Source organism: Aethalodelphis obliquidens, unplaced genomic scaffold (assembly GCF_003676395.1).
Source record: "Aethalodelphis obliquidens isolate GAN/ISIS:26980383/991018 unplaced genomic scaffold, ASM367639v1 scaffold65, whole genome shotgun sequence".
Lineage (NCBI taxonomy): Eukaryota > Metazoa > Chordata > Mammalia > Artiodactyla > Delphinidae > Aethalodelphis > Aethalodelphis obliquidens.
In genome coordinates this window covers 9,551,215-9,577,700 of record NW_020838009.1, presented here as the reverse complement: position 1 = coordinate 9,577,700, position 26,486 = coordinate 9,551,215, and the positions used below count along the sequence as shown (strand labels likewise).

Genomic DNA, 26,486 nt, shown 5'->3' with positions numbered 1-26,486 from the left:
CCTTTAAAAATTGTGAATCACTACGCTGTACACCTGAAACTTATATAATACTGTAAATCAACTACATCTTAGGGGAAAAAAAAGCACATATAATGGAATCGCATTTATATTGTAAAAAACCCTGCATTTGGGAAAGGTAAATATCAAATATAAGATATTGCCTAACTCCAATGAAGAGGTAAAGGGATGAGATAGGAGAGGGCTATGTAGGGGTTTTATTTCCTAACCTGGACGGTGGTACGTGACAGTTCATTATTTTTTTCCATTTTACCTTTCTGCATGCTTGAAATTTGTTATATACCAGGATGCATGCAGAAATTGGGCCTGGAAGGATACAAAGGAAATCAGTAACTGGAATTATTTCTTAGGGCAGGACTGCATATGAGGCATGATTTGGAAATTTTTCAGTCCTCAACACATTTGTATCATTTGAATTTTACATAACAAGCATGTAATACTTTTATCATAAACATGAATTAAAATAAAACTTCCATGTCTATCTAAGTGCCTCTATTTTAAGGAAAACTGGACCCAAAACACCACAACTGCAGGGACAGATGACAAAAACGAGACCGAGGACGACAGCATGTGTCCCCAATGGAGCTCAGCTTACTTAGTATAAGCCTCTTCAGTCTGGTCACATCGTGGTAGGTATAGAAGAGCAGGCAGTGAGAGATTTCCCCATCTCTTCCAGCTCTGCCAGATTCTTGGTAGTAACCCTCCACGGATTTAGGGAGGGATGCATGGATCACAAATCGCACATCAGGTTTGTCAATCCCCATTCCAAATGCAATCGTCGCACAGATAACCTGATGTAAAAGCAAAAGCCTATTAGGCTCATAATGCATTTAAAGGAACATTTTTTAAATCAATCAATCAATTAATTTTTGGCTGCATTAGGTCTTCGTTGCTGCGCGCGGGCTTCTTTAGTTGCATTGAGCGGCGGCTACTCTTCGTTGTGGTGTGTGGGCTTCTCTTGTTGCGGAGCACGGGCTCTAGGCGCACGGGCTTCAGTAGTTGTGGCTCACGGGCTCTAGAGCACAGGCTCAGTAGTTGTGGCGCATGGGCTTAGTTCCTCCGCAGCATGTGGGATCTTCCCAGATCAGGGCTCAAACCCATGTCCCCTGCACTGGCAGGCGGATTCTTAACCACTGCGCCACCAGCGAAGCCCTAAAGGAACATTTTAATAATAGATGCTTCTAGAAGCTTTATCTTCTATCTTACTTTAAAATGTACTCTATATAAGAGTCTAATATCTTAACTTGGTTCCATTATTTAGCATGACTAATATGAGATTTTCATATTGATAATTTGCAGTTCTATTCAGACCCAAGAAAGTAAAGAGAAGCTTGGTGTGGCAGGCACTTGCTTGTGTGATTTGGGGCTATCACCAAGGGAGCCAGGATCAGCAGCAGTCGCCTCCTGATGTGTTACCACTGTTTGCTTGCGTATGTTTTTTTTTGTTTTTTTTTTTGCGATATGCGGGCCTCCCACCACTGCGGCCTTCTCCGCCGCGGAGCACAGGCTCCGGACGTGCAGGCTCAGTGTCCATGGCTCACGGGCCCAGCCGCTCCACGGCATGTGGGATCCTCCCGGACCGGGGCATGAACCCGTGTCCCCTGCACCGGCAGGCAGACTCCCAACCACTGCGCCACCAGGGAAGCCCTCTCGTATGTTTTTGATATGGAGGTGTGGGGGTGTGGCTCACCCAGCCATGATACCCCTGTTGCCTCGGTAACTGTGTTTCTCAGGAGCTCTGGTTGTTCCCAGGGCTTGGGCTTTTAGAGGTCACTGCTGCTAGATTTTCCAATGACTCAGGAACAGTGGCGTTCTCACCTGCTCCAGGTGAGAACTTACTATCCGTTTTTCCAGTGGTAGCAAGTGATCACACACTAGCTCCTTTTATTCATCAGCTAATTTCAGAGTCAAAACTTGTGAAAACTGTATTGGAACTCGTGGGCAAAAGTCTGAGAGTTGCTTATACTAGGGTAAAAAAAAAAAAGGCTGGAGACCGTGGATCTTGGTCTATGCAAATTACTCAGTGGAAGCAAGGTGATAGGTAAATTTCAGGAGCTTGATATATCAGTTTTTAGTAAAAAATCTCTTTCAAGCCTATCCATTTCAGTGGCAAATTTAGGACCTATAACCCAGCCAAAAATATTATATCTCCAGGCAAAATTACATTATACAAATAAAGCTGCAATGCTTTTTTTACCACCTAAAAAAATGAATTGCTACTTCAAAAATAGTATTTCAAAAGCAACTGGACGATCTGGCAGCCAGACTGAGGCTAATGACATGATTTCAGTAACTGTAAGTACCACAGCTAGGAGCTGCACGCCATGGATGGCAGACGGCGGGTGCTCATCAACGCTGGAGATGCTGGTGGCCTGTACTTTAGGTCAGCCATCTGTCTAAATTTATGGCACTGCTATCAAAGGCAAATCTCCTTGGGAAGAGAAAGTCTACTGTAGCCTCTAGAGGTGGGAGAGCAGGTAGAGAGGCTGTAAAGCAAGGTGTGTCAGCCCACAGGCGCACAGGTTTCCAAGAAGCCTGGGTGCATCTCCCAAGGTCGGGTGAGCACAGGGCTGTGAGGGAGGCTGCAGGCTCATGAGGTGACTATGATACCAATGCCTTCTGAGACTCTTTACTTCTTATAACTGGGAACACTGGCTTTGTGGAGTTGTTAATTCCTTCTTTATTTCTGTGTTGCTTTTAAAACTTCAGGCTAGGGACTTCCCTGGTGGCACAGTGGTTAAGAACCCGCCTGTCTACGCAGCCCTGGTCCGGGAAGATCCCACATGCTGCAGAGCAACTAAGCCCGTGCGCCACAACTACTGAGCCCATGTGCCACAACTATTGAAGCCTGCACTCTCAACCACTGTGCCACCAGGGAAGCCCAATCATCAGTGTTATTTTTAATAGTAAATAGCTTAAATGTCCTGAGAGCATGATTGGTTACATTATGGTACATCCCTGCCATTAAAAAATGGTTTATGAAGAAATTTTTAATGATATGAAAATGTTCGAATGTTAATAATGGATAAATGTAGGGGAAAATATAATTCAAAAGTGTGTAATCTCGGGCTTCCCTGGTGGCGCAGTGGTTAAGAATCCGCCTGCCAATGCAGGGGACACGGGTTTGTGCCCCAGTCTGGGAAGATCCCACATGCCGCGGAGCGGCTGGGCCCGTGAGCCATGGCCGCTGAGCCTACGCGTCCGGAGCCTGTGCTCCACAACGGGAGAGGCCACAACAGTGAGAGGCCCGCATACCGCAAAAAAACAAAAACAAAAACAAAACACTGATGTAAACTCCACACCCATGTTTCAGATTTGAGGCTCTTAAATATGGTCTACCACATTGTTTTCCAGAAAGGCTCTCACGAGTACTACAGGAAATCGTCTCTGACAACACTGTCCCCGACAGTTAATAAAAGTTTGCTAATACAAGAGATAAACATGATCTCACTGTTTTAAATTTTAATTCCTTTGATTATTAGCAAAATTGCACTTAAAAAATTTGTATTTAGCCCTCTGTAGTTCCTCCTTTCCAACAGTTTCTTGATAGTCTTGAGTAATTTACTATTTGAGAAATGTTTTTCTTCTCACATTTTTACAAGCTCTTCATTATGTTTTATTTGAGGAAGCTATAGTTCCCATTTTGCTGTTGCCTTTAATTTTTTTCTACAGATATAGAAGTGTTTAGTTGTTTAGGTTTTTAATCATTTCTAGCAATTACTTCCTTTTGAGCTGTTTTTAAGCTTAGGTTCTCTTTCACTCAGCGTGCATACATTTAAAAATATCTGTACCTTTATTTACCTATAATAAACTTTGATATGAGGACTCAGAACAACTCTCCCCATCAGGTAACCAGTACGACTAGTTGAAAAATCTTCCTTTCCTAATTAATTTTGAATGCCTTCCTTATCATATATTGTTTTTACCTGTTTTCCAGTCTATTTCTGGATTTCTGTTCCATTGATCTTTAATGTATTGCAAAGCCAGTGTTCGTGTGTTATTATTTTCTTGCCAAATTCTTTTGGTTATTTTCACTTGAATATTCTTCCAGGCAAACTTTGGGAAAAGTTTATCAAAGGAAGAAAACACTGCAATTTTGATTAGCTACATATTAATTTGGGAAGAATGCCTTCTAGTTATGTCAGTGAACATAAACCAGTATTTTACATATCTGAAAAAGCCTTTCTATTGTTTCCGACATAAATGACAAAGAGCTGGCGTGAAACTCTTAAGTCCCAGCCTTTCCTCTTCTGATTCTGGAGATAGTTCGCTTCTGTTTTTTTAATTTAGTGTAACTGTCTCAGGCATGTCTATTACTCGTTCTTTTTTTTTAAATTTTATTTATTGATTGATTGATTTGGGGCTGCATTGGGTCTTCGTTGCCGTGTGCAGGCTTTCTCTAGTTGCAGCGAGTGAGGTCTACATTTCATTGCGGTGTGTGGGTTTCTCATTGCAGTGGCTTCTCTTGTTGTGGAGCATGGGCTCTAGCACGCGGGCTTCAGTAGTTGCAGCACGTGGGCTCAGCAGTTATGGCTCGCGGGCTCTAGAGCGCAGGCTTGCTCTTTGTGGTGCACGGGCTTAGTTGGTCCGCGGCATGTGGGATATTCCCGGACCAGGGATTGAACCCGTGTCCCCTGCATTGGCAGGCGGACTCTTAAGCACTGCGCCACCAGGGAAGTCCCTCTCGTTCTTTGTTGAGTAACCTATTTTTTTATCTTCATGAATACAATTTCTTATAACTGTAAATCAAGCAAAATGTTCTGAACTATGTCTACATGTAAGTTATTCCCCAGTGATCTTGAGATAACTCTTAAATTTGTCACATATTTGTTATGTATTTATTTATAATACCTTTGACTACTCTATTGATCTCAACTATCTCTATTTCTTTTTTGGGTATACTTACTATTCTTAGGCTGAACCCCTACTCTCCCAGCTACCAATAATTTTTTTGTTTTTTTCTGTTCAATTTTCGTATGTTTTTTTTCCCTTCACATTCTCAAGTTTTCACTACATCACTGATTCAAACGTCTGCATTGAATTGAACCATTTGTGTCTTGATATATAATTCTATTTGCTTTATTTTTCTTGTATTTTCTTATCTGGATAAACTGACTTTATTTATCCCTTCATCTCAGCCTCTTCACAACATCTTCTTATGGCAAACTGTTTCTAGTTCATATAAGTCAAGTCTTCTTAAATCTTTCTGAGGATATTAAGCTGATATCCTCTAAGATTTCCTTTTGTTTTCCCTCAGGAAATAATTTTGGGAGATACTTTTCCTTCTGAATCTTCACAGTAATGATTTCTTTTTTTTGTGAGCTGAAAACTTCATAGGCTACAAAAAAATTATTAGTCATTCTCCTCAAATTCATCCTTGTATGTAGAGAGATCTATCCAAGTTTCATATTTGCCACAGTATGGGATGCCCTAGAATGTTCTTGCTTCCTTCTTGATCTACTTGGGTGATAAATTTATCCTCTCAGAAGTAGATGCTCAACATCATTAGTTATTAGGGAATGCAAACAAAAATCACAACGAGATACCACTTTATATACACTAGGATGGATATAGTAAAAAAAAGACAATGATAAGTGTTGGTGAGATGGAGACATGGGAACCTCATACATTGCTGGTAGGAATGCAGAATTTTGCAGCTGCTTTGCAAAACAGTTTGGCAGTTCCTCAAAAAGTTAAACAGAGTTTCCATATGACTGAGTAATTCCAATCTTACATCTACCCAAGAGAACTGAAAACATGTTCACACAAAAACCTGTACAGAAATGTTCACAGACGCATTATTCACAATAGTCAAAAAGTGGATACAGGGACTTCCCTGGTGGCGCAGTGGTTAAGAATCTGCCTGCCAATGCAGGGGACACGGGTTCGAGCCCTGGTCTGGGAAGATCCCACATGCTGCAGAGCAACTAAGCCAGCGTGCCACAACTACTGAGCCTGCGCTCTAGAGCCTGCGAGCCACAGCTACTGAACCCGCGCGCCTAGAGCCTGTGCTCCACGGCAAGAGAAGCCACCGCAAGAAGAAGCCCGCGCACCGCAATGAAGAGTAGCCCCCGCTCGCTGCAACTAGAGAAAGCCCGCATGCAGCAACAAAGACCCAATGCAGCCAAAAAAGAAAAAAGGAAAAAAAAGTGGATACAACCCAAATGTCTACCAACTGATGAATGGATAACAAACTGTGGTACTTCCATACAATGGAATATTATCCAGCCACAAAAAGGAGTGACGTACTGATACATGCTACAATATGGATAAATCTTGAAAACATGCTAAGTAAGAGAAATCAGTCACAGAAGAACAGATATTGTATGATTCCATTTATATGAAATGTCCAGAATAGGAAACTCTATAGAGACAGATTAGTAGTAGTTAATAGATTAGTGGTTGCCAAGGACCGGGTGTTAGGGGAGTGAGGAGTGACTGCTAGTAGATATGGGGTTTCTTTCTGGGATCATGAAATGTTCTGGCATCAGACAGTGGTGACAGTTGCATGACCTTGTGAATGTACTAAACTCCACTGACTTGTAAACTTTGGAAGGGGGAATTGTATGGTATGTGAATTACATCTCAATAAAAAGTTTTTTTGATTTAAGAAAGAAAAAGTGGTTTCCCTGGTGGCGCAGTGGTTAAGAATCCACCTGCCAGTGCAGGGGACATGGGTTCGAGCCCTAGTCCAGGAAGATCCCACATGCCGCGGAGCAACTAAGCCCGTGTGCCATAACTACTGAGCCTGCATTCTACAGCCCGCGAGCCATGACTACTGAGCCTGTGTACCACAACTACTGAGCCCACGTGCCACAACTACTAAAGCCCGTGCGCCTAGAGCCCATGCTCCACAACAAGAGAAGCCACCCCAGTGAGAAGCCCGAGCACTGCAACGAAGAGTAGTCTCTGCTCACCACAACTAGAGAAAGCCTGCATGCAGCAATGAAGACCCAATGTAGCCAAAAACAAACAAATAAATAAAATAAATTTTAAAAAAAGAAAGAAAAAGCCATTTTAGATGTCTCAAAAAACATCAGTTTTTAAATCTGCCTTATTTTGATGTTTACTACCTTTAAGGTGAAAACAATTTTCATCCTACATGTACAAGGTGGCTTATGTACTATAAAATATTGTTTCCTTTGTTTATTTTTAAAAATGTTACCTGGCAGCCATCCTGATTAATCCACTTGTGCTGTACTTCATCTCTGGCAGAGTCACTGAGGCCAGCATGATACGCCAGAGCAGCGAGACCATCTTTCTGTAATGTGTCAGCCACTGTGTCACATTCTCGCCTGGAAAGGCAGTAAATTATCCCTGAGTCATCTGCCAAGAAACCAAACAGTATTGTGAAATGAGGACTTTTAACATAAATAACACAACCTACATTATGTTCTCAGAAATATCTGAATTGTAAACAGTGGTATAGTTTTCTCCATAGTTTTCTTACAGCAGAGGAAAACAACATAGGTAGAATAAGTCAAGCAACGGATCACGTGCACTGGAAATGACAAGATTTAACCTTTAATCCTGTCCCTCCAAATAACTCCTTAGGTAGACCTGGAGGAACCCTGGGCTCTGTTTCACACTTGCTATAAAATGGAAAGGCACTCTTCACGAACTGTAGAAAGCATATGGCAATACCTATCAAGAGCCTTAGAAATGCTCCTATTTTTTTTTTTTTTTTTTTTTGCGGTACGCGGGCCTCTCACTGCTGTGGCCTCTCCTGTTGCGGAGCACAGGCTCCGGACGCGCAGGCTCAGCGGCCATGGCTCACAGGCCTAGCCGCTCTGTGGCATGTGGGATCTTCCCTGACCAGGGCACGAACCCGTGTCTCCTGCATTGGCAGGCGGACTCTCAACCACTGCGCCACCAGGGAAGCCCAATGCTCCTAACTTTTGATTCAGTTTCTTTCTAGGAAACAAATCTAGGAAATAAAGTGATCCGAGGACTTATTATATAAGAAGTTTTGTTTATAATTTTTAAAATTAGAAAAATCTTAAGGGCCAGCATTAGGACAATAATTAAGAAAGGAATTTATAAACTAAAACAAATTGCAACTATTAAGTGTTTTCTAAGTTTTTAAAATGACATGAGAAAATGTTTAAAATATAAAACAGGGTAAAGGTAGAAACACTGTAGATACAGTATGCTAATGGAAGGAAAAATGCATACAAAAATTATTGGAAGGAAATAAACCAAAATGGTAACAGTGACTTGTCCTATGGTGAGGCTTGTCTTTTGATTCTTTCTTTTTTTTTGTTGCTTTCTAAATTCTCTTCACTATATTTCTTGCTGTTTGTATGTATGCTATTTTTAAAATCAAAAAATAAAAGGTATTAAAGAAAAAGTCATCTCTCTGTGGCAGAGCCAAAGATACAGATACACACACAAGCTATTATTTATATTAGGTGCTTGGGAGAGGCGGGGACTGGAAAAGGAAATTACTGACTTTTTCTTGGTCTATCTCTGCATTGTTTGATTTATTCAAACAAATACGTATACTAATTAAAGAAAATGAAATAGAGATGTTTAACAAAAAAATTCTCCATGGAAAAGTAGAAAAGAGGTTACATGGAAAACTACCATGAATTTCAGAATCTCATTTTAGTTAATATAACTCAAGGGCAGACACACTTGGGAGAAGGCACTAAAACAGAGCTGTGTAATTCATTAACTGATAGAAGCCAGAGGAAAGACAGTGAAACCATGAATTACAATACAGGTGTGTAGGAGGGAGTATTTAATATACTTTTTGTTAGGGTTTATTGTTAACAAACCAAATGAGATTTTATAATTTCCAGAATTGAGAGAGTTGCAATATTCTGCTCTATGAATAACAAGTTAGTGCTATCATAATGAGAAAAGAAATGTTTAATATGCAATTTTATATATTCAATTGTGGTACTAAAAAGACACTTATTACTTCTAGACATGATTTATCACATGGCTGTACTCACGTGGGTGATGCTTTCTGATCCATTCTAAGCAATCAAATGCCACCTTTTTTGGTTTTTTGGGTAACACGTAGTATTTTAGATTATGTCTGTTGAAGCTCATGCTAAACCTAAAAGAAGTCGCAAACGTAAAATTTTGTTATTATGAGAAAATATAGTTTTAGCCATCTTCAAAAATTAAATGCTGATTTTCCACCATGCAAACCTAATTATCAAGTTGTCTTAAAGTGAATGTAGCTACTGGCAGCTTACATGATAAAACACAGATGGAAGTTAGGTTAAGGATTAAGAATGGTGATAAGGAGGCAAAGTCTACGGGACTAGTTATTAACAAAGAATCAGAAGGAATGCAGAAGAGAAAAACCTGTAGAAAAGACAGCAGCCAGTCTCTAAGATGAGGTGGATTAAAAGTAGAGATGGCTAAAACGTTATTTAAAAGATTAAGAAAATCATAGAGAAAACATACATAACTTTAGGCCACCAACCCCCCCAAATTTTGACTGTGTACAGAAGAGTGAGGAACTGGTTGCAGGGCTGCAGGAGCTCAAGCCTGCAGACCCTGATCTCTGTACTTTGGCTGTGTGCCCAAGGGGAGTGTGGCTGACTCCGAGACAGATGTGCTCCTCTTTCTCTGGCCTTTTGCTCTTGGTCCCACACTTCCTCCCACTTCCTTAGTGAGCTCTTCCTCTCCATTATCTCCTTTCTTGTGCTTCAGTCTCTTCTGTGAACTCTTCCCTTTTATCTCTGCATATGTTCTAGGACCCCCAATCCTAAAACCAACAAAAGCTTCTCTTGAACCTACATACATTCCACTGCAGCTGGCATCCCTCCTCATTCCTTCCCTCCAAAGGCAAGTTTCTAAGAAGACTCATGCCCCCAACCAACCAACCATACATCCAATTTCAACTCTCATCATTTCCATTCTGGCTTTCGCCATTACCATTCTGCCAAAATTGTTTTAGCAAAGCTTTTATTTACTTATTTTGTGGCCGCACCACGCGGCAGGCGGGATCCTAGTTCCCCGATCAGGGATGGAATCCGCACCCCTTGCGGGGGAAGTGCACAGACTTAATCACTGGACCACCAGGGAAATCCTATCAAAGCTTTTAAAAACTGAAGGGTAAGGGAATTGTCACAGGGCCCTTGGCCCTGACGACACCCTCCAGCTGTGCCAGGTTCCAACATTGCCACAGAAAGGAGAAAGAACACTATCTAATGAGTTAAAGTTAGAGCACAAAGACATCTCAGTGCCTGGGTGGACGGAAGGAAACAAAGAGACCATGAACAGCAATAACCTGTGGCAAGGAGGTTGCCTCTAGACAGGGGGTGGGGATCAGAGGGAGGAAAGATGGGGAATAAAACCATTGCCTTTCTGTCTTTGTATCTAAGTCCAAGCTAGATGGGTCCAGGTTTTGTTGCCATTGATGAGATAAGCATTTAGTTTTAGGACTAAAGAACGCAACACTTCACATGTGGAGGGCAGTAGTCGTGTTCCTGAAGGGGCTGCAATACAGATAAGAAGGCCATGCAGTAGGCAGTGGTTCTTTCAACTGTGCAGGTAATCTTTCAACTGTGTCTGGTGCATGCACTGGTCTGTAAGTTAGTTAGTTACCTATTTATTTATTTATGGCTGCGTTGGGTCTTTGTTGCTGTGTGTGGGCTTTCTCTAGTTGCGGCGAGTGGGGGCTACTCTTTGTTGCAGTACGCGGGCTTCTCATTGTGATGGCTTCTCTTGTTGCGGAGCACGGGCTCTAGGCATGCAGGCTTCAGTAGTTGTGGCACGTGGGCTCAGCAGTTGTGGCACGTGGGCTCAGTAGTTGTGGCTCGTGGGCTTAGTTGCTCCGTGGCACGTGGGATCTTCCTGGACCAGGGCTTGAACCCGTGTCCCCTGCACTGGCAGGCGGATTCTTAACCACTGCGCCACCAGGGAAGCCCCACGCAAGCTGGTCTTTTGTCAGACCTCATTCTCTTACCTCTCCACGCGGTTGGCTATCCTTACCGAAAACTCTATTAGTGCTCACACCCGTGGGGTTTCTCCCCCTTACCTGACTTCTTCCTCTCCTTCTCTCCTTTCCTTGCTTACTCCTTAAGTGAGAATCACCCCCCAAAATGCTTGGCTCTTCTTTCTTCTTCCCCTATATTACCTTCTTCAGGGACCTCACTCTCACTGCTTTAAACAGCATCAAATATCATTCCTGCGAGTCCCAACTTGCACCCCCAGCTTAGACCTCTTTTCAGAGTTCTAAACCACAGTCCAACTTCTTTCAGGTCAGTGGTCTAAAGTTGGGGTGTGCATACCCCTAGGGTTCACAAAGACTTTCCAAAGGTACATGAGCAAAGACAATTTTAAAGGAATCAATTTCCAGATCCTCTGTTTTCACACTTACGAATTTCCCCCTAAAGATGGATCTGAGAATGCCTGTAGTCAGGACTCCCTGCTTGTTACTCCTACCCTGTTTTTTCCTTTTACAATTGTCTCTCACTTTTGGAAAACAAACAAATTTTACTTTTCACCCATTCTCAACTTTACCACTGTGCATTGTTTTGGACATAAAAACCTCCAGTACACCAAATAAAACAAATTGAAATATAGTATGGGTGTAGATGAAACTTTCTCTAATCCAAATACCAGAAACTCTTGGTAGGGCTTCATGTCTCTAAGTGTTTTACATTATTTCTGTTAAGAGTAAAGTATAACATCAGGAATAAAGTATTTTGGCCTTTATTGGGGTGTTCTGATTTCAGATATACTGAGAGTAAGGTGGTGGGAGAGAAGATGATTCTCACTTTATGAAGTTGCTTCTTTCATTCCAATTGTCATAAAACGCATTACTCTGAGGGTCTTGTGAGACTACTGTTGAACAATACTTTGAAACCATCCCTCTTAAGGTATCATTTAGGGTTTCCCTGGTGGTGCAGTGGTTAAGAATCCACCTGCCAATGCAGGGAACACGGGTTCAAGTACTGGTCCGGGAAGATCCCACATGCCGTGGAGCAACTAAGCCCACACACCACAACTACTGAGCCTGCACTCTAGAGCCTGCGAGCCACAACTACTGAGCCCATGTGCCACAACTACTGAAGCCTGCACGCCTAGAGCCCATGCTCCGCAACAAGAGAAGCTACTGCAGTGAGAACCCCGTGTACCACAACAAAGAGTAGCCCCCGCTCGCTGCAACTACAGAGAGCCCACGCGCAGCAATGAAGACCCAACGCAGCCAAAAATAAATAAATAAAATGTTTAAAAAATGCTGAAGAATATCCATTAAAAAAAAAGATATCATTTCTATGTACAAAACACTTAGAGATCTTTTAGTGCTTGAAATGGCAGAAGAATGTGTAGCAGATTGTGGCAAAAAAGACGGTAAATAAAGGACTTGATATGCCCATAGACTCTTTTTTTTTTTTTTTGCGGTACGCGGGCCTCTCACTGTTGTGGCCTCTCCCGTTGCGGAGCACAGGCTCCGGACACGCAGGCTCAGCGGCCATGGCTCACGGGCCCAGCCGCTCCGCGGCATGTGGGATCTTCCCGGACTGGGGCACGAACCCGTGTCCCCTGCATCGGCAGGCAGACTCTCAACCACTGTGCCACCAGGGAAGCCCGCCCATAGACTCTTCTGATTGTTCTGTTATTTACAATCACTGCCACAGCAAAGGAAACTGCAGTCCTGATAAAATTAAGGCATAAAAAGAATTGCCCAGGAATACAAATGATGTAGATATTCTTGAAACTTATTTGATATGATTTGGGCTTAAGTTGGGAATGGTGCATGTGTCTGTCTCCCTACCAATAGGAATGCTGAAATGATTATACACAAGAATGGCTTTACTGCTCTTCCCTACAAATTACACTTTAATTTCAGAACCATGTTTTATACATTAAAAAAAAAAAGTTTTGGGTCAAAAAAAGAGAGACAACAGCAAGTGCTGGTGGAATCAGAACCCACTATACCACCGGCGGGAATGTAAAATGGTGCAGCCACTTTGGGAAACAGTCTGGCAAAAGGTTAAAACAGTCCTCAAAAGGTTAAAAATAGTCACCATACGACCCAAGAATTCCACTCCGGGGTATATACCCAAGAGAAATGAAAATACAGGTACACACAAAACCTTTTTGTGAATGTTTGTGAATGTTCATATGCAGTTCAAACCCATGTTGCTCAAGGGTCCACTGTATTCACACAATGTGTTATAATGAGAAAGTTAACAGTCTCTTAGAGGTCATTACATATAACATATCTTACTTGGCCTGTTGGAAAATGGATGTTTGGAATTAACAGATATTCTAGTTAGGGAGAGTTCACATCAATTGATGAATGGATAAATAAAATGTGGAATGCCTATTCAATGGAAGATTATTCAGCCATAAAAAGGAATGAAGTTCTGATATGTGTTACAACACGGATGACCCTTGAACACAGGTTAAGTGAAAGAAGACGGGCACAAATGAGGAGAGAATGGGGAGTGACTGCTGAGTACCAGGTTTCTTTTTGGGGTGATGAAAATGTTCTAAACTTAGATTCGGGGGATGGTTGCACAACTCTGAAAATACAAACAAACGCACTAAATTCTAACCTTTAAATGGGTGAATTTTGTGGTGTGTCAATTATATCCCAATATTTTCTTTTCTAAAAAAGCTTTGGATTCCAAAATATCTTCACAAAGGGAGTACTGATGTTGCCATTAAAATGGTAAATATTATCAGGTCCAGGGTGTCAAATTCATGTCATTTTAAGTGATGTGTCAGGAAATGGAATCAATTTGCACTCAGCTCTTGTTGCTCTTGGAACTGAGGCACTGTCATGAGGATATGCACTAAGTAGTTTATGTGAACTGAAAAACAAAGAATTTTTTTTTATATGTAAGAAAATAAGTTTGGCCAATTGGTTTGGCAATGACAACTGGCTTTGCCAGTTAGGTTATATGGTAGTCATGTGCCACTGTTTGAATAGTTTTGACAAAACTATTATTTAAAAGCATATCAGGGACTTCCCTGGTGGTCTCGTGGTTAAGAATCCGCCTTCCAATGCAGGGGATGCGGGTTCGATCCCTGGTTGGGGAACTAAGATCCCACATGCTGCCGGGCAACTAAACCCACATGCTACAACTACTGAGCACGCGGGTCACAACTAGAGAGCCCATGTGCCACAAATACAGAGCCCACACGTCCTGGAGCCTGTGTGCCACAACTACTGAGCCCATGTGTCACAACTGGAGAGAAGCCCGCACCCTGCAATGATGAGCCCGCTCACTGCAGCGGAGGATCCAGCATGCCGCAACGAAGATCCAAGTAAAAGAAACTAAGAACGACGCAGCCAAAAATAAAAGGAATAAATATTAAAAAAAAAAAAAAAAAGTTGAGGACTAGGAAAGCATATTAAGAGTCCCTGCACACAGCAGAGAAGACATATAAGCTCTTTGAGGGACTGGTATAAAGAAAATTATTTTAAAAAAAGACAAGCATATCACCTGATTAAAAATATATGTCAAAAATATACTAGGAAAGGTGTACTGAAACTAATAGTATTTTGATTTCCCCAACTCCTTCAAATATACTGGACACAAGATTCACCTGACTGAAAGAGTAACACAAATACTTAATAGTCATTAGAAAAGTTTTGGTAAAGCATTTTTTTTAGGGTATATTTCCCAGAAAAAGTAAAGTAACTAATGATCTGACTTATTTTGTCAGTCAGATGGTTTTCAATTCTTCGCTTTTCACAATATTTGCAGGACTCAATTGAGATGTCAGCTGACAGATCATTAAAAATATTTTTTGATGACAGATCATATTTTGGCATTTATATCAGAAGGAATTCGAATAATTGAGCGTTAATACTGTAATAAAATGTTTTCCATTCCTATCCACATGTTTATGTGAGCAACATTTCTCAATGCTATAAAATATACCTATAAAAATAAGAAATATGAACAGACTTGATTTATCCATAGATATATGTACTAACTGGGAAAAAGTCCTATCTCATTAAGTTACACATTCCCCATCAAAATTTATACTTAAGAATTATTTTCAAAAATATTTAAGCTATTCTGATCAGTCAGGTACTACTAATGATTATATATAATTCAATTAGGACAAAAATTTTGGTATAGGAAATTTAAAAATAATTTATATATATTTTTTTCTTGCAGGTAAATATGACAGTAAGCAACAGGCTTCATGCATAAAAATAGGATAAAATTAGGATAAAATTCTGTAGGGAAACTGAAAGAGATATATGAGTTTGAAAAGAAAAGGGGAAATTAAAAAACCTGTTAAAGAGTTAAAATTTTTATTATGTCTTCTATAAGTGGGAGATAGTAGGTACAGAATTGCTATATTATGTTTATAGTCTACTGGATACATTTAAAAGAGCTAAGTAACAATTCTGTTTAAAAATGTTATTTACAACAGACCACTGTTCTCTTTATTTAAACTCATGTTGAGGAATTCCCTGGTGGTTCAGCGGTTAGGACTCCATGCTTTCACTGCCGAGGGGCTGGGTTCAATCCCTGGTTGGGGAACTCCCTCAAAAAACCAAAACAAAACAACAAAAAAAGTCATGTTGAAAAATTTTAGGTGTCAGGTTTAGAAATGTACAAGTGGTACAGTTTTCCAAAATTCTTTTAAGTCTCGTTGATTCAACTCTGCTTTCTCTCTGGATTCTGTCCCCTCCTTCCATTTCTGGTGTTGCCAATCTCTCTCCTAGATGGCTACAACTGGGTTCCTAAAGGGCCACCCTACCTCTAATCTCTTGTTCCTCCATTCCATCTTCTGTTCCACTGCCAGGATTATCATTCAACCATACAGTTCAGATCAAGCCACTTCCCAGGTCAAAATGCCTACATAAGAAAGTCCAAACACTTTACCATCATGATATGCAAGACCCTCCAGATCTGGCCTCAAGCCACCTTTCTAGGGTCATCCCTTTATATTTCTCTTCTTATCCAATGGATTATCCACCATTCCTTGGGCCTGACCTGTAATTTCATGCCAGAAACTGCAGCCCTGAATTCTCACTCTTCCCCTGTTAAAATGCCATTCACCTTCCACTTCATACCCACTAGGATGAGTATAATCAAAAAGATACAGTAACAAGTGTTGGTGTGGATGTGGAGAAATTGCAACCCTCATATACTACAGAAGGTGAAATGGTGCAGCTGCTTTGGAAAATAATCGGGAAGCTCTTTAAAAGATTAAATGTAGAGTTACCATATGACCCAACAATTCTACTCCTAGGTATATGCCTAAGAGAAATAAAAACTTACATCCACATGACAATTTGTATACAAATGCTCACAGAAGCATTATTAATAACAGCCAAAGAATGGAAGCAACTCAAATATCCATTACATGATGAATGGATAAATAAAACAGAATATACATACAATAAAAAAAGGATGAAATACCAATATGTGTTACAACATGGATGGACCTTGAAAATGTTATGTTAAGTGAAAGAGGCCAGTCACAAAAGGCCACATAATATATGATTCTATTTACATGAAATGTCCAGAATAGGCAAAAATCTATGGACACAGAAAGTAATTAGTGATTGCCTAGAGTTGGGGCAATAGGGAATAGTGGGAATTGACTGCTAATGGGTATGGAGTTTCTTTTAAGTGAGACAAAAATGTTCTAAAATTAGGTAGTGGTGGGGTTGCACAGCCCTGTGAATAAATGAAAAATAAAGCAAAACATCAACCCATAGAACTGCATACTTTAAATAGGCGAATTTTAAGGTATGTAATTTATATCTCAGTACAGCCGTTTAAAACTTTAAAAAGACCACTGTTCCTACAAAGTCCACTTCCTTTATAAAACCCTACCTGACCCTCCTCGTAACCGTTAGTTGTTACTTTGGGTTAGTCAATCTTGCCTTCCAAGTTCCAGCAGTCAATTTACATCTCTAATCACCACTTACTTCATTCTGCATTTGGTACAGTATTTAAAGGGTTCTGAAAGCAGACTGTTTGGGTTTAAGTCCTCACTCCAATACTTGCTAGGTGTATGACTTTGTTTAAGCTGTTTAATTTCTTTGTGTTTCAGTTTCCTCATCCATAAAGTGAGGGAAATAGGAGCACTGACCTCATAAGACTTTTGTGTGGATAAATGAGTCAATACACATAAAATGCCAAGAACAGTGCCTGGCACATTGTATAGGCTAGATACGTAAGTGTTAGCTATTATTGTGGTATTATAGTATTATTGTTGTATTTACTGTCTAAATGTCTATCTCTTTTCTCTTTCTCAGTTTGTATTTTAAGGCCCTAAGGAAAAGGAATAAAGTCAATCCATTTTACTTATTTCCATCCTCATATTTCCCAAAGATGAAGAATACTATCACAGACTGGCAGTAGGAGAGAAGCATGGGGGCCATGGCTTCAACCCTAGGGACACATGCCTTCACCAGGGCCATGACATAGCAGCAGTTGGGAAATGTAATCCAAACAAGAGGCCTATGGGCAGAAAAGAAGATCAGGAAAAAAATGTAACAGAAAGTGTTTGTTAAAATCTTTTACTTCCACTCAGGGATTTAAATTCTCCCAAATATAGAAGTACCAAATATATTAAGGAGTCAATAGACCTGCCCAAATTTTCATATTTTACCCACATTTACCAAAGTTCCTCCATATATTTCATTTATTCATTCTTACTGAGTGCCAAATATGCACAGGGCACCACATGCTAGACTCAGGAAATGTACAGTCTATTACTTTTCCAAGCAGACCTCCCCCGCACATTACTAGGAAAAGATATTAAACCTGTATGTGCAATGTTTACTCAAACAAAAATGACAAATTCTACACTTTCAAAAGGTTATTCAAAAGGTGAATTGAATTTATATCACTTCTTTTAACTATGGGCATTTGGCAATTAATATTACTAGTCTAAAAGAATAGTAGATTGCGGGCTTCCCTGGTGGCGCAGTGGTTGAGGGTCCGCCTGCCGATGCAGGGGACACAGGTTCATGCCCCGGTCTGGGAAGATCCCACATGCCGCGGAGCGGCTGGGCCCGTGAACCATGGCCGCTGAGCCTGCGCGTCCAGAGCCTGTGCTCCGCAACGGGAGAGGCCACAACAGTGAGAGGCCAGCGTACCGCAAAAAATAAATAAATAAAAGCTTTTATAGATCAATGGAGTACTTGTAGAAGCAAATTTCTAGCATGTGGGTTCTTCACTAGAACCTGAAGACACCTTAAATATAATGTTGTAATGTAAATCAATTATGGAAGAAAATATCTTTTTCCCCCAAATTTTATACAAACACTCCTCTGCAAGTAAGATTAAAATAAAAATTTTGCATTCTGGGGCTTCCCTGGTGGCGCAGTGGTTAAGAATCCACCTGCCAGGGCTTCCCTGGTGGCGCAGTGGTTGAGAGTCCGCCTGCCGAAGCGGGGGACACAGGTTCGTGCCCCGGTCCGGGAGGATCCCACGTGCCGCGGAGTGGCTGGGCCCGTGGGCCATAGCCGCTGGGCCTGCGCGTCCGGAGCCTGTACTCCGCAACGGGAGAGGCCGCAGCAGTGAGAGGCCCGCATACCGCAAAAAAAAAAAAAAAAAAAAAAAAAAAAAAAGAATCCGCCTGCCAATGCAAGGGACACCGGTTTCAGCCCTGGTCCGGGAAGATCCCACATGCCATGGAGCAAATAAGCCTGTGCGCCACAACTACTGAGCCTGAGCTCTAGAGCCCGCGAGCCACAACTACTGAGCCCACGCTCCACAACTATTGAAGCTGGCATGCCTAGAGCCCGTGCTCTGCAACAAGAGAAGCCACTGCAATGAGAAGCCCATGCACCACAACAAAGAGTACCCCCACTTGCCGCAACCAGAGAAAGCCTGCGCGCAGCAACGAAGACCCAATGCAGCTGAAAAAACAAAAAACAAAAAACAAAAACCATACTGGCTCCCAGCCCCCCAAATTCTGATATAATTGGCATTGGGTACAACCTGGGCATTGGGATTTTTAAGACTCCATAGATGATTCTAATGTGCAGCAATCTGGGAACCACTGCCCCAGGGTTTCAAAATTAATAACTTTCGACAACTTACACCTGAGGTCTAAGAATCTTCAGCTGAGTGAGGATGTCCTTCTGTACCCTGGGATTAGCTGTGGCAGTAAGAGCCATCACTGGAACAGAGGGAAACTTCTGGCGAAGCATATTCATTCTTTTGTAATCTGGACGAAAATCATGTCCCCACTAGTTGGAAAAAAAAAAAAATACTGCTTTTCAGACTATTTGGATCTTCCTTATATAAAGCAAAGACTGCTCACTATATTAAGAACCACCTTATTCTTCAGTGAAATAGCAGAATAATTCACTCAATACTTTTTCTCTTGGCTCTGAAAATATATATACTGTTGGTAGTACAATCTATTGCTATCTCAAGACACAGAGAACAGTATTTACCTGACTGACACAATGTGCTTCATCAATAACAAAACGTGCCAAGAGCTTCCTCTCATACAGATTCTCCAGAGTAGAAATCAGTCTGTTACTTGCACAGACCTAGACCAGAAATGCATTAATCAGACATTTTAAAACATTTAAACATATCACCTTAAGGATTTGGTTGTCTTTAAGTTCCACTATGACTTAAGTTGTATTAAAACCTCCACATAAAATTGGTTCTGATTTCGATCTACAAATAGAATTAGAAGTAATAGGAAATAGCAAATGAGACATTTTAGAATGTTTACCCACATTTAGCAAACAGTTTTGTATTAGGTCAGTGGTTCTAAAAGAATTTTTCTTCCTCAGTGTATTTGGGAGCCACCACATGTTTACACTGGTAGCAGGGTTACAGACGTGTGTTACGTGTGTGTGTTGTCTGGGGGAAATATATACATATATATGTACATATATACATATATATATGTACATATATTTATATTTTGTAGCTCTGTCCATAACTGGGCCTGGAAGCAATGACATGCCAGTAGCAATGACCATCTCTGGCACCCATGTCTTGATAGACATGTCAAAAGGTCACAGAAGCCAGTCTGATGGAGCCTTCCCACTGGCCAAACCTAGGACAATTAGAACATCAAAATACATAACAGTAAATGATTATAACCTACTGAATAAATTAAGAATCCATGATTTCATATTGATACAAATAAATATGTGGGTAAAGGGAAAAGCCTGTCCTTACAGCAGAATGCCAACTAAATTGGAAAAAAATCATCATTTGGCACTCACTACAATAATAACTGATGGGGAATCATCAATGGATGAGGAAACTCTTGGGTCAAAGTCTGATGAGTAATAGGATATTTACATAGTCTCAAGAGTATTCCATAACAGGATACCTACAATTACAAAAAAAAATTAATTTATTTTTGTAATTAATAATCACAAAAAGGAGTAATTTTTCAGTGCAAGTCTGGCAGACAACAACACCTTAACCAAATGATCAAAGTTAACTAACATCACCAGTAATATAGAATGAATCAACACCAAATGCCTCCTGATAGGATACACTGAGAACATATCACCACTTCTGTGATATTCCCCTCAAAAATGACGAATACAAATCCAATCAGGAGGAAACATAAACTGAGGGACAGTCCTCAAAACAACTGGCCTTCACTCTTCAAAACTGTCAAAATCATGAAAGACAGAATGCAATGCATAATCTAGGATTTTCTTTTGCTAGGAAGGATATTATTGGGACAACTGGTGAAACTGGAATAAGGTTTACAGATAAAGTAATAGTACTGCATCAATGAATATTTTCTAATTTTGATAACTGTACTGAGGTTATGCAAGAAAATTCCTCGTTTTTAGGAGATGTACAGTGAAGTATTTAGGGTTAAAAGGATATGTCTGCAACTTACTCTCAAATGTTTGAGGGAAAAAGAGAGAAAGAATGATAGAGCAATTACAGTAAAATGCTACCATTTGGGGTTTCCTGTGAAAGTTATACAGGAATTCTTGCACTAAACTGTACATCAGAAATTATGTCAAAAAATTTAAAATATACATATTCTAATGGACTTTTATGAGATAATAGAAAAGATACACTGGTCTCTGCTCCCAGTTCCTGGGCACAGGGTTCCTGGAACTCTTCTAAATTCTTAAGTGATAAAGCAGTACGAGCAGGACTCCCCCGGTGGCGCAGTGGTTAAGAATCCGCCTGCCAATGCAGGGGACACAGGTTCGAGCCCTGGTCTGGGAAGATCCCACGTACCACGGAGCAACTGAGCCCGTGAGCCACAACTACTGAGCCTGCGCTCTAGAGCCCATGCTCTGTAACAAGAGAAGCCAGTGCACGGCAACAAAGAGTAGCCCCCACTCGCCGCAACTAGAGAAACCCCACGCGCAACAACAAAGACCCAATGCAGCGAAAAAAAAAAAGAGCACTAGGAGCATCTTTTGTTCTCTTGAGGCAACTGTGGGTGGGCTCCTGGGTGGGGGATGGTCACCAGAAAGACCAAGCCATGATTAGAAACTTGGAATTTTCGGTCCTACCCCCATCCACCAGAGAAGGGAGTCAGTCTAGAAGTGGAGTCAATAATTGTTCATGCCTACGTGAGGAAGCCTCCATTAAATCCCAAAAGTATGGGGTTCAGAGAGGTTCTAGGTTGGCAAACACATCCATGTACTGGAGGCTGATGCACCCCAACTCCACAGGGACAGAAGCTCCTGTGCTCAGGACCTTCCCAGACCTTGCCCTGTGTATCTTTTCATCTGACTGTTTATCTGTGTCCTTTACCATAGCCTTTAATAAACTGGTAAATGTAAGTAAGTGTCTCCCTGAGTTCTGTGAGCTGCTCTTGCAAGTCACTGAATTCAAGCAGGAGGAGGTCACGGGAACCTCTGATTTGTAGCCAAGTCAGACAGAAGTTGCGAGTACCCTGTGGATTGGCCCCTGAAGCAGAGTGGTAAGAATCTTGTGGGACTGAGCCCTTAACCTGTGGGACCTGACACTATCTCTGGATAGTTGACAGAGAACCACTTGATATAAGGAAAAACCTCCATACATTTGGTGACTAGAAGTGAAATATTCTATGTGAGTAGTAAAGGAGAGAAACACAGAAGGGAAAGACTGGGTTTTTCCTTACTCAGTAGGGAGAAATGGGTTGTTTTTCTAAAAGACCTTTAATATAGTATTTTAAAATAATGATATAAATACAAACCTTCTCTGGAGTAACATAAAGAAGTTTTATAATCGGGTCTTTTTTTGATAACTGGAGGTAAATATTTGTAGCTTCTGAGTCAGTCTTATCACCTGTCAGATATGTAGCCGGAATCTAAGCATAAAAGTAGTAAACAATTTAAATTTTACCCATTAATCTGATCAAGATTACATTTATCCGTAGGTTTCATAAATATTTTACAAGTCACATATCACACCTGTCAAAGGAAAGAGAATCTCAACATAATAAAAAGTAATCAGTACATATTTTTTAAAAACCCTTGTTAACCATAAGTCAAATATTCTTCCCATTGTTTACTTTTCTTTTCTTTTTCCCATTTCTTTACTTCCTTAGCTTTTCATATCTCTAAGTAAGATAAATATGAATTCAGCATCCAGAAGGTTCCAGTCCTAATGTATGACCACATTTTTTTTTTTAAGGTAAATGCATCTTTTGGGTTTTAATGCATACCAACACTGAAAGGACCATAACATCATGAATGGCTGAACAATGGCTACCATCACTGTACTAAAACATGCTTGGGAAGAAAAATCAAACCAGTGGTCTTGTTGAGGGGTGGTGGTTCATAAAGCTGAACACAGTTCTGTTTGATCACAGTATGTAGGATTTAATAGACTGTATTCATATACTTTCTTAACCTCAGCCAGGAGGAAAAAGGACATATGTGTGTGGGCATGCACATGTGTATACATTTTAAGATATTAAGGGAGTGAGAGAGAACTAAGCTGATCTGACAGGAGTAAAAAAAGAAATCCTTCCATATTAGAAAAAAAAATTTACATCAGTAAAATACAGGTTAAAAGTTCTTACCAAAATACATTCTTCTAGAGTAAAATCAGACTGAATTCCAGAAGGTTACCTGTACCAGAATTCTCAAAGACTTGTTCTTAAATGTACAACTTAACATAACTGCCGTGCTTTATTCTTATAATCCATGAACTATTTAATGAAAAAGGTTACCCAGAGTACTGAAATATAATTGTTTTTAAATTATGTTTTTATTAGCATTTTTATTATAATTGGTAGTGTTTTAACTTACATCAAAGGAAGTCAGCTTTTGGACTTGATCTATTATAAGTGATCTCAAGGGAGAAATGACAATAGTGACCCCGGGAGAAACACAGGCAGGGAGCTGGTAACACAAGCTTTTACCACCTCCTAAAAGAAATCACAACAACAAAAAAATCTGTCAGATTCTATTTTGAGAGTATGAAGGCAAAAGTTACAATATAAATTACATATAATATTTAAAGTAATTAACTAATAGGACACCAAGTGATATTCTCCATGGTGCCAAAATATGCCATATTTGAATGAGCCAAAATACTTGGGCAATTTAAATGTGTAAAAATGATCTCTTGGGAAATCTTATGTATGTGCATATCATAGCAAAAGCAAGAATCAGGGCAGGAAACTTAAATGCAACAGAATTACTTTAAAAGTCTACTTGAGAAAGACCCTGAAAAATGCCCCCTTGAAACCCTAGAGGATAATGGAAAGCCATGAAAACCACTGGACGAGGGAGGCGAGAATTCTAGCATTGAACCAACGCCTCAAACCTCTGGACGAGATCAATGCCAGGGTCCTCTCCAGCTTTAGTTTTGGAGTACCAAATTGGAGTCAAATCAGAAGACACAGACTGAACAAGTTAATGAAGTATGAACTGCTGATTAAACAAACCAACACTGTCTAAAATTTAAAATCAGCTTGAAAAAATTCGGATACCCAGGCAACATTATTTAATGACGATGGCAACAACTGATCGAAGGTCACAACAAAGGTGAGTAAAAGGCAGAGGGAAGACTACATGTGAATAATGAAACTCCAAACTCCCTATGCTGCTGCTGCTTTTTTTTTTTAAATTGAAGTATAGTTGATTTACAGTGTCCCCATGCCTCTTATCCTAATGGCTTATTTAATATTCTTATTTGGATGACTATAAATCATTGAACAGCTGTTATAAACTTTAATAGCATGATGAAAAGTCCTGGATCTCTTCAAAACTGAGGACAAGAAAGAACTACACTCAATGCTTTTCACTTAATCCTCAAGACATTCTGTGAAGTGGGCACGTTGGTATTATCCCCACTGCGCACACGAGGAGACTGGGGTTCAGGGAGTGAAGTGCCTTGCTCAAGTCCACACTGTTAATAAGTGGCAGAACTGTGCTTTAAGCCTAGGGCATCGCTCCAAAGCTGATGATTTTTAACCACCATACAACACTAGGTTGTACCAGATAAACTGCCAGAAATGGTTGTGGTCTCTGACAGTAACTTTTTGGCTCATGTTCCAGGCTAATTTCGACTAGAAAAAAGAAAAATTCCCAAAGGAAAATCCTAGATCAATTCAACACAACGAGCTTTGAGTTGAAAATCTTAAAGGGCAATAATGCTATCATATCAACAACTAGAATAGAGGATTGAGGTGATACTCTTTCCTAACTATGGCATGGGAGGTTTAGAGGTCCCTAAATGATAGAAATACTGTGTAGGTTCTTTTTATTTTTATTAAAGGGCTTTCATTTAACATCTGCCAATGGATTCCTGCCAATTCATATCTAAAAATACATACCAGTGGGCATTAAGATAAAACAGTCTTCACCAAGTAGTGCAGCATTGATCGCCTCTAGCTGATTAGTTCTAAAATTATGCAGGCCAAATTTTTTATGAAAAATCTTCATCATTTCTTTCGTATGAGGAAAATTAAGACTTTGGAAACGCTCGTGTTTCAGATCTCTGGATGCTAAACTTTGCTCCGACTTGTCTAAGAAAATAATCAATGTTAAGAGAAATCAGGGCATTACTGTAACAAATCAGTTTTAGCATTTTAACCCTTTGCCCTGCATAATCACTGGTGTACGTTTCCTTGCAGCACATCCTTCTTTACCTGTTTATCAGGGTTTCCTCGCTGTCCAGTGTCAAAGCCACCAGAGACATCCTAAGGGCCAAATTCAAGTCTTTCCTTGACTTTTCTGTAGCATCTACCACTACTATTTATTCTCTCCTTCTCTCTTGACCTTCAAGATAATCATGGGTTTTCTACTCGCTTTAAATTCCCTTTCCTGGCTCCATTTCCTCCACTTGCCCCTTAAATTTGGGAATCTTTTGGACACTTGGGACTGGGTTTTTTAGACTGGTTTTTTTTTTTGGAATTTTCCTAGTCCTATAACCTTAAACATCACCGATGTGCACACAACGCCTAGATCTCTTTCTTAAGACTTGACGGATGCCCTCCTAAGTTCCAGTCCTGCACGCACCTCGAACTGTCCGCCAGACATTTCTACCTGAACGACTTCCCAACACTTCATGCTCAACAAGCCTTAAAACAGCCCTCCTCAGCTTTGCTCCAAATCTGCCTGCCTCCTGACTTCCCTGTTTCTGTTAACAGTGTCACGGTATTCCCAGTCACTGGGTCTGAAACCGCAGAATCACCCCAACTTCCTCTGGTTCTTCTTCCATGGCGTCTCTCACGCCCACCCCCATGCTGCCTCCTCGCTGTTGCAACTCTGGCTCCGCACAGAGAACAAGAGGTGCTCACGCCAGTGCTGGCGGTTACATCAACCCCGGCACTCAACCACCGCAAAGATAACTGCTAACACCAAGTATGACATGCCCAAACATGACACAAAAATAAATCCATTAATGGTTATTTTAAAGGTCAACAGAGGAACTGTAAGAACAACCTCCATGGCATTAAGTCATCAATGGCAAAAACAGGGAGGACTGTACTTTACAAAAACTTACACGTATAAACTTGTTTCAGTTAAAAAAAACCCACTTTTTGATAACTTTATAGGGTCGATGTAAGGTTTTAAAATTAATTTTGGGTTTTCTCTGCAGCCTTTACAACGTCTAATTTCACTCTTCCAAAAACTTCTCTCAGTAAACTGTGAGCTCCAAGAGGGCAGGAACTCTTCATTACTCATCTATTACCAGGACCTGTGCACAGAACATGGCACACAGTGGGCACTCCATAAATATCTGCTGAATGAATTAAAATGATTCTAGACCAAAAGAAATAACTTGACTGATTTAAGAAATTTCTGACTTCTTATCTTTCTTAGGCTGTCCTAAATTTTAATATTTGAAGACATAAAACATGTTTCTACTTTATAAACTGATCAGTTCTCATCAATCCAGAATTCTAAAAATACACACAATTACAATTTTAACATAAATTCAGCTTTGCTTTTTATCCATCCCCCATAATCATTAAAAACTTGGCCCTCATGAGCTTTACTGTTTTAGGGACTGAAAAATGTTAATTTAAAGGCAAAGCACATTTGTAATGACTTTAGAGTTTTACTACAATAGGTTATAATTACACATTTTATAAAACTACAGCTGCTA

General features: G+C 40.4%; 1 protein-coding gene across 20 annotated transcripts in view; it reads right to left on the bottom strand.

The window, feature by feature from the left end:
* Positions 1-26,486, bottom strand: part of BLM (BLM RecQ like helicase) — a 105,994-nt gene that overhangs the window by 44,101 nt on the left and 35,407 nt on the right. For 19 of the 20 annotated variants that reach the window (XR_003429263.1, XR_003429269.1, XR_003429271.1 and 16 more), the window contains exons 8-15: positions 24,709-24,900; positions 23,177-23,295; positions 22,117-22,230; positions 19,385-19,483; positions 19,026-19,174; positions 8,979-9,085; positions 7,184-7,344; positions 614-809 (exon numbers count right to left, since the gene is read on the bottom strand). Coding sequence is in view for 2 of the 20 variants with exons in the window: in XM_027089389.1 (XP_026945190.1) it covers positions 614-809; positions 7,184-7,344; positions 8,979-9,085; positions 19,026-19,174; positions 19,385-19,483; positions 22,117-22,230; positions 23,177-23,295; positions 24,709-24,900 (1,137 nt within the window). In the remaining 18 variants the exon portion in view is untranslated. Of the gene's footprint in view, positions 1-613; positions 810-7,183; positions 7,345-8,978; positions 9,086-15,720; positions 15,795-19,025; positions 19,175-19,384; positions 19,484-22,116; positions 22,231-23,176; positions 23,296-24,708; positions 24,901-26,486 lie in introns of those variants that run through there. The other variant, XM_027089391.1, reaches the window with a different exon arrangement.